Source organism: Colias philodice, chromosome 14, assembly GCF_061535455.1.
Source record: "Colias philodice isolate Cphi_HAF_F1 chromosome 14, ilColPhil1 Martin Lab GWU primary, whole genome shotgun sequence".
Taxonomy (NCBI): domain Eukaryota; kingdom Metazoa; phylum Arthropoda; class Insecta; order Lepidoptera; family Pieridae; genus Colias; species Colias philodice.
This window is the reverse complement of record NC_143099.1, coordinates 3,716,161-3,728,304: the sequence shown is the minus strand read 5'-3', so window position 1 is coordinate 3,728,304 and position 12,144 is coordinate 3,716,161. Positions and strand designations below refer to the sequence as shown.

At 31.3% G+C, this 12,144-nt stretch overlaps 1 protein-coding gene across 1 annotated transcript in view; it reads left to right on the top strand.

Moving 5' to 3' along the window:
- LOC149482737 (5'-3' exonuclease PLD3-like) overlaps positions 1-12,144 on the top strand; it is a 37,334-nt gene that overhangs the window by 16,503 nt on the left and 8,687 nt on the right. The window contains exons 2-8 of the mRNA XM_089703345.1: positions 1,406-1,518; positions 1,789-1,950; positions 2,182-2,359; positions 2,611-2,745; positions 3,638-3,760; positions 4,823-4,891; positions 7,702-7,833. Coding sequence (XP_089559471.1) covers positions 1,406-1,518; positions 1,789-1,950; positions 2,182-2,359; positions 2,611-2,745; positions 3,638-3,760; positions 4,823-4,891; positions 7,702-7,833 — 912 coding nt within the window. The remainder of the gene's footprint in view (positions 1-1,405; positions 1,519-1,788; positions 1,951-2,181; positions 2,360-2,610; positions 2,746-3,637; positions 3,761-4,822; positions 4,892-7,701; positions 7,834-12,144) is intronic.

Below are 12,144 nucleotides of genomic sequence, written 5' to 3'. Positions count from 1 at the left end.
GACACACGGACGTCCAAGACAGAACTTTTTTAAACTGTTTTTTAACTAGTTTAAATAACAAAAATGACATCAAAAATATCATGAATGTTAAAAATAGTGTTTTTTCTTAATATGTGTGTGTAGGTATGTATTATCTTACACGTGCAATGTATGATACATAAAGACATTTTAAGTTTGAAAAATCAGATGTTTTGCGCGAAGTGACAGTAGTACCCACCTCAACGCTTCGCTTATGAGGCGTGCAATATAAACGCCAAATAAAATTATTATTAAGTATTTAACGATGATCATAATCTCTATCGCATTAACTTTTTAATTATAAAATCTTAGTCTTTTGCATTTTTCATTTATTCGGTGTTTAACATTTCCTTTAGTATGAGCTAAATATTTTAAGTATATATTTCTCTTCTATGGTGTTAGATGAGTTATGACTTATGTTCTTATTATGTCGAATAGGAAACATGATGCAATAAGACACGTATATTCAAAATTAAGAACTAAAATATAAATTATCTAAATATTATCTTGCCGATCTAGTTTTATTTCCGATCATAACAAAGTATATTATATGCATTGAGATATACATATATGGAGACGACACCGCCTACATCACTTATGTTCCGCTCAACATACGCCTGACGTATGTTGAGCGGTTTTTTTAATGGTTTTAAAGTGAAACGCATCAAATATGCCTTCATGTGTGTTACGATATTGCACAAATAATACAAATAATACGGAAATGTGCAAAGGAATAACTTTCATCGGTAAGAACCTAACTAGATAATAATTTTTAAAACTTAGTTAGAGCAAAAAAATGGCGCACAGATTTTGTTCGTGGTGTCTCCTCCATACGTATAGTAATATTATCTCAATGATTATATGAAGTATTATACCAGATGTTAAATGTCTAATGTTTTTATCTGTGGGGGTTATTGTTTTTTTTTATATAATATTCTTAATTATACAGTTACCGCGTACCTTTAAATTAATATTTTCACAATATTTTAGATTCTAATATTTAGAAAACATATTGTATCATACCTGTATCATTCGCCTATTTCGCGTCACTGTCAAATAAATATTTAATTGCCATTTGCCAGTGCCCAGTTGTCACTTGTCATTGTCAATTTGTCATGTCATCAATATTTATGTGATTTTGAAACGTAAACAAATTCATGAATTTATTGTTTTCATGAATTGATTATTGAAATAAGATAACAATGCAATAATTATATATTTTTGTGAACTCTTTTTACTTTATATTCACATTATCAACTGTAAATATTATATTTATAAAATGTATTCAAAAATCTTCCAAAAAATTAAAGTAGGTTGGAATTAAATTTTACGGTCTTTGAATTTTTAGAATTGATCGGAATAATTAAGTTTATCTGTATTGTTTTAGACTGTACTAGAATCAGGGAGTGTGGGGAACGCGTCGTCATCTGATGAAGAGTTGGAGCAGTGGGAGCAAATATTCATGATGAGAGATGAAAATGGAAATAGCTACCATGACAAGTATGTTAATAATATAAATCATATTTTACTTTATATGGAAACCAAGAACGAGGATATAATTACTTTTTTAAATTTGCAAATCCACTGACATGTTAATAACTTGTTACTCTTTTTTACAATACTTTTACAATAACATGTTAAAATTTGAAACTTTTAATTTCATTTTTTTCTTTATTGAACATGCACTTTATTTTAGTATTTGTGTACTTGTCTAACTACTCACTTTTTATTAAAATCTAATGCACTTTCTTCCTTTCAATTTGTTCTTAGGAGAAAGAAACGCAGTATATGGTGTAGGCCATCCTGCATACCTGTATCCATAGTGATACTGTTGATAGTGCTTGTGGTGTTGGTACCACTGCTAGATCAACCAAATATAGCACATGTGCTGCCAACTGCGGCAAGAGATTTGCATTGCTCAGATGAGTGTAGGTAAGGATTTTGTGTGTTTCTTTGTATTATATACTAATAATTTACATGTGGATTCTACCTAATAGATCCATGAAAGAGTTTATTCTCAAATAAAGTAAAGAAGATTGTGCTAAAAGTTCTGAAAGTAGATTTATTTATGGTTTTGTTTCCAACTATACAAAATGAATTGTTATTTATGACTTATCAATGAGATATCTTCTTTCAATATTTTATTAAGAATATTTTTTGCAGGTTATCATTAGTAGAAAGTATACCTGAGGGCCACATGTACCCGCCTAATTCTACACATGCGAAAACGAAAAACGTGTGGCTCGACTTGATAGATGAAGCTCAAAACTCTATAGAGATAGCGTCCTTATATTGGACACTTAGGTTTAATGAAGAGTATCCATATAATTCCTCTATTGAGGTAATTATTTTATTTTTTGTTTATATGCTAATAAGTGTTTGAACAGATTATTAGAAGAAAAAAAAGATATTTCAACAAAGTAATGCAATGTCACTTGTATATATTTTTATCTTGATTACCTAGTTTATTTTTAAAAAGTATGTTTTTAGATTATGAGAATGACATGCTGTGAGATCACTTTTTATTATTGGCTGTACTTTGTTGTTTTAGTTTTTTATATATCCACAAAAAATAATCTTTATTTGTTTTAGGGTGAACAAGTATTCCAAGCCTTGCTTGCAGCTGGATTGAAAAGGAATATAAAAGTAAAAATTGCTCAAAACTGGCCCTCAAAGACTCATCCTAATATAGACACAGAATATTTAGTTAAGAAAAAAGCGGCACAAGTAAGTTTCTTGCATTATGTATTCTCTGTAATATTTATATATAGGAAGTGTAGGAGGGTTTATGAAAAAAAAAACAGATTTTTTTTGTATTTTTTTATACTTTTATTCAAATAAAAATAATTAATTACATACTACTATTGTGATTGTTCTTATTTATTTTAAAACTAATTTTATTGTGAATTTAAGTGTAGTTTTTCATATTGATTATTTTATGTTCTATCACCATCATAGAACTATACCCCACATTGATCATAGTCAAACTTCTAAAATACTAGTAATTATAATTTATAGTCATTGTATTGGAACTTCATTTAAAGCATACTTTTATATACTGGCTTCAGGTATTTCAAAAGGGTATAATAAGCCAGTCACTTATCAGTAACGTCGGCCTTAATGATCGTTACAATAAATGACCCATACAATGAATAAGCTGTACCGCGAAAAAGCGAAATAGTTTTATTTTAATAGAACAAGATTAATTCTACACGCGATTTTTTATTGTGTAATATGCGAAGGTTTATAAGAATTTATGGATGTGTCATGTCAAATATGTTATGTTTGATATTAGTAGATTTAAGATTTAGTTTTAAATGATGCTCGCCCAGGTAGACTCTAAAACGGCTGTGAAAACCCTTTTTTTGAATGTACAAAGCTTTTTCTCGAAAAAAGTCTCACCTCTGAAGTTTTTTTATTTATTTTATACGAACTTAACGAATGAAAATCTTGACTTGTTCAAATGAGAGCTTTTTGCATACTACGATATCTGATTCAGAAACCTATAAGGCATGAATCAAATATTTATTGCCCAAATTCTGAAATAAATATTATTTACCTGAGAATTATCTTAAAACAAATAAGTTATAACATTTATTATTTTCTTTATTTTACGCAGGTACGCAGTTTAAATTTCTCCAAGTTACTGGGTGGTGGCGTTCTACATACGAAGTTTTGGATAATAGACAGATCGCATTTCTACATCGGCAGTGCTAACATGGACTGGCGATCGTTAACACAAGTATGTATAAAAACCATGGAAGTATAAAAAAAGACGGACGCCGTATTACGAACAAACAACGTGAAGCCACCATAGTAAGCTAGCGATCGTGTAAAGACAATAAACACGCACACACTCTCACCATAGTAAGCTAGTCGGCCGCCATAACGTCGTGAACTACCGACTGATTAACTGCGTCACTGTTTCACAAAAAATATTTAAAATGCCGTCTTGCGTGGTTAAATGGTGTCGCAACAGTACAATTTTAAATAACAAAACACAAGGAATTACATTCCACAGGGAAGCAAGTTATTTCTTTTATGTTTTAATGACAAAATTATTACGGCAAAATTTATAGAAAAAAATACAGCCGCCATTGTTTTCAGGACAGCTGTTGCTATGGCAACATGGCACACACACATGGATGTTTCGCCGCCATTACTAGGCTTCACTCAATGTTTAGGCGATATACCGTCCGTCTTTTTTTATACGTCCATGATAAAAACGATATTTTTCCAAACAAATATACATACTTAATTAATTAGGTTTTTAATAAAAAAAAATCCTTTAATAATATATATTTTTTTTATCTTCTATTTAGGAACTATAAATTAGGTTAAAAAAACATTTATTTGCAAACATAAGTCCCAATTGATTGAAAATGTATTTGATTTTAAAATTTATTTCTATAATAAAAACCCAGGATAATTTTATTTTACTCGCACCAGTATATACATTATTTTATATACATATTTTTTTTGCGTGTATCAAGCACTTTAAATAATTTTGCTAAGGACTGAAAAATTTGATCCTGGATAAACTAGGTTGAGATTGAAACAAATAATAATCATTCGTCTAGGTTTGAAATCTACATTTGTTTGCATTGCAATCGTTTCCCGATACGCCTGAGTTCGCAGTATCCGGATATGTCGACTTCAAAACATCATAAACATTCTAGGTATTTCGTAAACAACACACCAATCTCTATTAATGGTTATTACCTTTCTTGTACCTATCTTTTCTTGTGATTTTGGAAAAAAATTATATGATAGTACATAATATTACGTTTTGTATCTTTTGTAGGTAAAAGAATTGGGCATCGTAGCGTACAACTGCTCCTGTCTCGGGACCGACCTTGGCAAAATATTCGATGTAAGTAGATAACTTGTATGAAATATTTGTATCTTCATTTTTTTAATCATTATATTTTTTGTTTCTTGTTGAAACTTTTTCTCGTGGATTCGGCTCGATTTAATTAAATAAAATACTATATCTAATTTACGACTCTTGATCTAAAGTTGATCGAGCTTGATCAAAATTATTGTGACAGATATTCGTTAGAAATCAGGAAAGAAACTACAATATATTATTTTATATTTTTTTAAATTAATAAGCGCATCATAAAATATATTGTGACGAACTCTACAATCTATACAGTCAACGGCTACGAACAATTGTTCACTCGGGAGCTAGGCCTGCGTAATACCTAAATTAAAAACCAACACTTTATATCAAGGATTGCGATGATAAATGACAGCAATAAAAATTAACAACTTATCGCCAAATCCTTGACCCATATAAACTTTCGCGTGAAAACATTCGTTAGCGCAAAATACAACATCGTTAAGTCGACTAGCATGTACAGTGTACACAAAAACGGACTAATTGCGCATTGTATGAAATGCTAATGAAAGAACAACGCTATACGTCGCTATATCCGCTCACAAAGAAGCCTTTGAAAGCGCCCTTAATAAACTGCCACCTGTCTGGTTTTCTTTAAAACGCGCCTTAAGAACAAAGACGGTTTATAATATAATGTTTGGAAATTCCAGTTTTGCCGTATTTTGTACAACCATCACGGAATCGTTGGCTCTGCAATTACGGTTATCAGTACGGGGATCTCTTAACGGTTAAACAGTAGCCGGTAGGCATACCAACAGTTTCAAACACGAAGCAAAATAGAGTTTGAATCATTATCATTTTTGGACGTGTATTGCATGCTACGATGCAGATTAGATTTCGCTCTACTTTATTTTCGTTATTCGTAGCTACTTAATTAATTTAAATAATAAATCTTATATATAAAAATGAATCGCAAAATGTGTTGGTAAGCGCATAACTCGAGAACGGCTGAACCGATTTCGATAATTCTTTTTTTATTATATTCCTTGAAGTACGAGGATGGTTTTTATGTAGAGAAAACGTAAATATGTACCACGGGCGAAGCCGGGACGGACCGCTAGTTATTAATGAAAATATTCAACAACTTGCCGAACACGTTTTTTAAATAGATAGTTATCAAAATAATATTCCATGAATGCAGTTAGAATCTATTATTATTCCCGTCTCACGAAACGTAGCCATTTAACATTTAGCAAGTTTGTGTAAGTCGACAGCGAAGTGGCACGAGGTTGCACGGTGCCGTCGCGTTTAATTTTATAATGGATTCACTAACTTTTATTGTTCGTATTCAGCATGAAATATGCATATTCGACGATAAAACACAAATATTTTCATTGTGGTAATGGGTTTTATGGTAACTAGATAGGTGTACGTTCGCAATTTTTGTCTCTAGCTTACGTATTTTAATACTAGTCTGCAAATGTAAATGATAAGGAAATGTTATTCATATTTAAATATTTTTTTTCGTTTGTTCTACAAAATAGGTTGTAGTGTGCAAATAACTTTCAGATTTATTGATAAGTAAGTATAATATTATGTTTACAAAAATATGTAATGTAAAGTATACTTACTTACCTATAATGCAATGTGCTTCGCTTTATTTATAGCACACTGATTATAGTACAAATTTAAATATATCTGATATCACTACCTATAAATTATAGCGGCTCTGATCGATCGTGACTATTAATTCAATGCACTGTGTTATTTTAGCTTGAATATGTTTACAAACTATCAACTTTAGCTTAGATATTATTTATGACTCACTAAGGTTTATAGGGCTAAAAATATGACCAACTTTTTCACAAGAAACGAATGAATTACTTACCAGACACGGTCCAAGTCTAAAATTTGAAGCTTAAAAAAAGGTCTGGTTGTTATTTATATGTTTTAACCGCGAATGTGGCGAAACTTCCATTTAAGAATTACGAAAAATTCTTCGTTTAAAACTTCTTCTAAATATTAACTATTGAATTTATTCCTCTCTCGTGAATTCGTGATTGTGAATGGTTTTTAGATACACGAAAACAAAAAAATAACTAGCTTCCGCACGATGTTTCGTAGAAGCTACGAAAGCGTTTTCGTAGATAGGTACATTGTGTATTTATGTGACTTTCCTCTTTTGATTTTGTTTACATAATATCCTTTATTACGTTACGTTACGGATATTTCTATCACATTACAGAAATATATAATTAGTTTAGAATGAATACTTCATTTATAAAATCAATTATTAGAATTGACACGATACGTATAAAAAATACAAATTTCATGGAAAGCTTCTGGATTACTTTTAGTTTAAAAATATAATTATTAAGTTTTCATATCCCAGAAAATACAAGACTAAGGGCGGCCGTACACGGACCGCTTCAAGCAGTTGAGACCGACGCGACGGCTTGAAACCGCGACCGCGCGGTGAACTATAGGCATTCATTCACTGCCGTACACGGACAGCTCGAGCCGTCGCGACCGCTTCAAGCCGTCAACTGCGCGGTTTGTAGCGACAGCTAGAGCAGTCGACGACCGACCGCTCGAGCAGTTCGTGTACGTCGCTCAGCCGTTAACTGCTCGAGCCGCCCGTGTACGGCCGCTCTAATAGTAACAGCAAATGTATTTTTCAATATCACGAACGAAGATCTATTAAATCATTTAACCTATATTCTGAATAATATCACGTATTAAAAACTTATTTCGTACTTTAGTTATATTTATTATTCAATAAATAAAATCTGTATAATTTAAGACTTTCAAATTATTTATCTCACACGTATTTATCACAGGTGTATTGGAGTCTGGGCACAGCAGATGCCGTCGTGCCGGACTCTTGGCCTAAGGAGTTGAACACAGAGATCAATATGGAACATCCCATTAACATATCTGACGGTCTCGGTCGATACGGGGCTTTTATAACGGTAAGAAAATTAAAGTTTTTTTTTTCAGCTCAATAGAGAGCCTGTTAACGGGCTAGTGATTATGTTATTTTATTTTTCCTTTCCTTATTTACATACAATGTGCTGAACATTGTATGGAAATAAGGAAAGGAAATATTAGCGAAATAATAAGCATAAATTGTTAAATGCTCGAAATAATAAGCATAAATTGTTAAATGCTTTTACATAGTTGCTTTTACATTATATGTATACAAAAACCTTCCTCTTGAATCACTCTATCTATTACAAAAAACCGGATCAAAATCGGTTGCGTAGTTTTAAAGATTTAAGCATACATAGGAACATAGAGACAGAAAAAGCGACTTTGTTTTATACTATGTAGTGATGAACCAAATAAATTTTGCCCAATTCAAATTTACTCTAGTCATGTAACTAATATAAATGCTATTAGTTGCTTTTTTTTCAATTTGTTGGTTGTAAATATCAAAAGAGTATACCAAAAGACCTAAGTAGGGTCGGACCCATTCAGATAATGTATGTCTAATGCTCTTTTCATGTGAGAGTCTCGTAATATCTCCGGGGAAAACTACTTCTAAGTTGTACTTCATGTACATTTTAAAGGTCCCCAAACGAAAAGGGAAATTTTTATAAGAAGATTCCGAAAATAATGATAGATTTTGATTTCGTCTATGTTGGAAAAAAGATTGAACGCTTCTTTATAGAAAAACTTGTAATTTTAACCTAAAATAAAGAAGAATTCAATATAAACAGTTTATAATTTACAATAGGCAATAATTTATGCTAAACTAAAAAGATATTTTCAAATTATAAAAAGACGTGTGGCACTCGGGGACTGTCGCGGTAAAGCTATTGCATGTTATGCCTTCAAGCCACACCTCCGTGCCCGTCGGAGTGGGGAGCGTGAGGTTTTTTCGTTACGGAATTTCTGGATTCGGTCCCCGCGCTCAAGGCCCGCGATGCAATAGCTTAAAAATACATTATCCGGGTTAAACCCAGATAAATAGACAATCTTTACATACAAGAATTAAAGCGTATTTATATCTTCTTCTATAATAATTTTCTTGCAATCCTTATAAAAACATTGCACGTATAAAACATATGTATTACATAATTCATATAACAAATATTGCACTATATTCCACATTATTATGTATCATGTATAGCAGACGGCCGTAATACAGCCGTTTATGATTCTCCCGAACATCAAGACGCGACCCGAGACACTCGCTATTGCAAAATTCAATTTTCTTCGCCCTACTAAATGTAGCGTGTTTGTATATTTGTGGTCTGGTAGTTTCACCTTGAAAACATATTTTTTATTAATATGTTTTGACAGATATTTTGTGATTTTTAGTTTTCGAAGGCTTCTATGCCTGTGTATTTATATAACTAGGTAACTGATTTTTTAACATAGATATTGCTAAGTTATACTTTTTTATAATTTTAAAACAAACACAAACAGTAGACAAACCAATGTTTCAATATTTAAAATAAAGTATTAGGATATTTTCATATAGAAAACATACCATTATAACATGCACATTTATTATCATTTCTATATAAAGCCGTCGTAGCACGAGTTCCTAACGTGGACTATATCCACATAGAGACATCATTTTGAAAGCCATTCCCATATAGCACCTAGTTTAATGACTCTTTTGTATTCAGACATGAATATTCGCGACTGACTATTGAAATGTAATATCGCTCGTCGTTACTGAATACGTTTTCAATTTACATGTGCTTTCAGTACTCGCAATTTAGGTGTACGCATGTACAAGGTTAGGCTTTGATTCAATTCCCGATATCCAGTCCTTTCATAAATTATTGACTATGAATTTTATATATTTCATAGCACACGTTTTCCAATTTTCGACTAGCTTTCGCAAATTCAAGCGTGGATATTGCGACTGGAAAATCCGATATACCTAGCAAAGATATTTCAAACTTCAGTCTTTTTACAAGTTTCATTTTCTAATCCGGGAAGTGGGATATTGAAAAAAAAAGCCGAAGCTAAGCTAAGGTGACAATGAAAAAATGTGAGATGAAATCCACCTAACAATCAATATTTTTTTCTATTAAATAAACTTCGTGGTCCACAATCCATATACAGTAGCACCTCGTTAAGCCGAACCTCGATAAGTCAAAAACCTCCAAATCTCGAAAAAATGTCTTGTTCCCTTCCCTTCAAACCCGAAAACCTCTATTACTTGAAATTTTGTCCCTCTGTTAGTCGAAATAATCACCGAGTCCCTCCAAGTCATTTTGGTACATATTTTCACTCTATAACTCGAAAAATCTAATTTGACCTCTGTATCTCGAATATAGCAACGTTTTTTTTTACAACCTTTATAACTTGATGATTTGGAATTTATTACCTCTATTGTTCGAACAAAAATAAGATAACGACTTTTAGACTAGAGTAGATAATTTTTGAAACAAAAAAAAATCGCAGTCGGATGAAACCCATTAGAAAAGGAGGGGAATATGATAAAAATGTAAGGAAAAATAAATTACGGTCAATCCGAGTTCGGGAAGCGGGAGGGGGGAGCTTTTAAGAGAAAAAAATGGTTTCTCTCGATTTCCGACAAAACTACAAGTCCTATAGAAAAAAGTTTAATGGCAAAGTTGTAGGTAATTAAAAGTTCTACAACTTTTGTATTCACAATTTTTTCACATAACCTCAAAATTTAGGTGAAAAATTCAAAAAACCAAGTTTTTGGTCTTTTATTTTTATCTACTTCAAAATTTATTTTTTTTTCTACGAAATTTGGTGGAAACTTACTTTATTATGTCCCAAATACACTGTAATTTATTTGATTGAAAATATTTATTTTTTCGCCTTATTTTGAATTAATACCAAAAAAACAACCTAATTTTCAATCGAAAAGTCACCCGTCAAAATATCAGCTTTTTTCAAAAACTTGGGGTGCCTTTTATTCATTGAAATCTCTACTTTCATATGGTGTAAAAAAAATAAACACCACCATAGTAAATGTTCTCAGGAAATGCATACAAACAGTGTGAAAATTAGCTTTTACTAAATCAGGCACACTTCTCGAACTACCTGAAATGTTTTTATCGACATCATTTTGCTTTTGAATATGTTGTAAAATATTAAACTTAGAACAGATAATTATTTTTCTTTTGAAATATTACCGAAAAGCCGATACAAGAGAAGATATAGAGTTCAAGAAGTGTGCCTGATTTAGTAAAAGCTCATTATTACACTGTTTGTATGCATTTTCTGAGAACATTTACTATAGTGGTGTTTATTTTTTTTTACACCATATAAAAGTAGAGATTTCAATGAATAAAAGGCACCCCAAGTTTTTGAAAAAAGCTGATATTTTGACGGGTGACTTTTCGATTGAAAATTAGGTTGTTTTTTTGGTATTAATTCAAAATAAGGCGAAAAAATAAATATTTTCAATCAAATAAATTACAGTGCATTTGGGACATAATAAAGTAAGTTTCCACCAAATTTCGTAGAAAAAAAATAAATTTTGAAGTAGATAAAAATAAAAGACCAAAAACTTGGTTTTTTGAATTTTTCACCTAAATTTTTAGGTTATGTGAAAAAATTGTGAATACAAAAGTTGTAGAACTTTTAATTACCTAAAACTTTGCCATTGAACTTTTTTCTATAGGACTTGTAGTTTTGTCGGAAATCAGGAGAAACCATTTTTTTCTCTTAAAAGCTCCCCCCTCCCACTTCCCGAACTCGGATTGACCGTAATTTATTTTTCCTTTTATTTTCATCATATTCCCCTCCTTTTCTAATGGGTTTCATCCGACTGCGATTTTTTTTATCTTTTCATTATTTTTAAAGGCTTCTACCCCAGTCTATTTAAGAATTTGCCGACAGTGCAAGTACACTATTGTTTCTTAGAAAACATTTTAGGAGTTTACATTATAGGACATAATTAATTTATGACTCACGAAACACGTGTTTGCGTTAAGTATCTGCAGATGACGAAATTATGGATTCAGTAGCTCAGAAAACCGATACTAATGATTAAGATGACATAGAAGACGTGAATAGTACATGCGCTCTATGGGTTTCCATCAAAGAGGCAAGAACCACATGGAATACCTTACGAAATTTTATAAAGCAAACCAGTATCTTTGAAAAAGAAGAATTTTCTGCTCTTTATAGATTGTAAAATGCAAGAGAACAACCAAATTATCTAAAGCAAAAAAAATACTGACTTTTTTAATGCCATATTTTTTATTTTAAAATGATTTAAAATAATGTTGATTTATAATAAATTAAAACATGTTTGTGACCTCTGCAAGTTGAATTTTAAT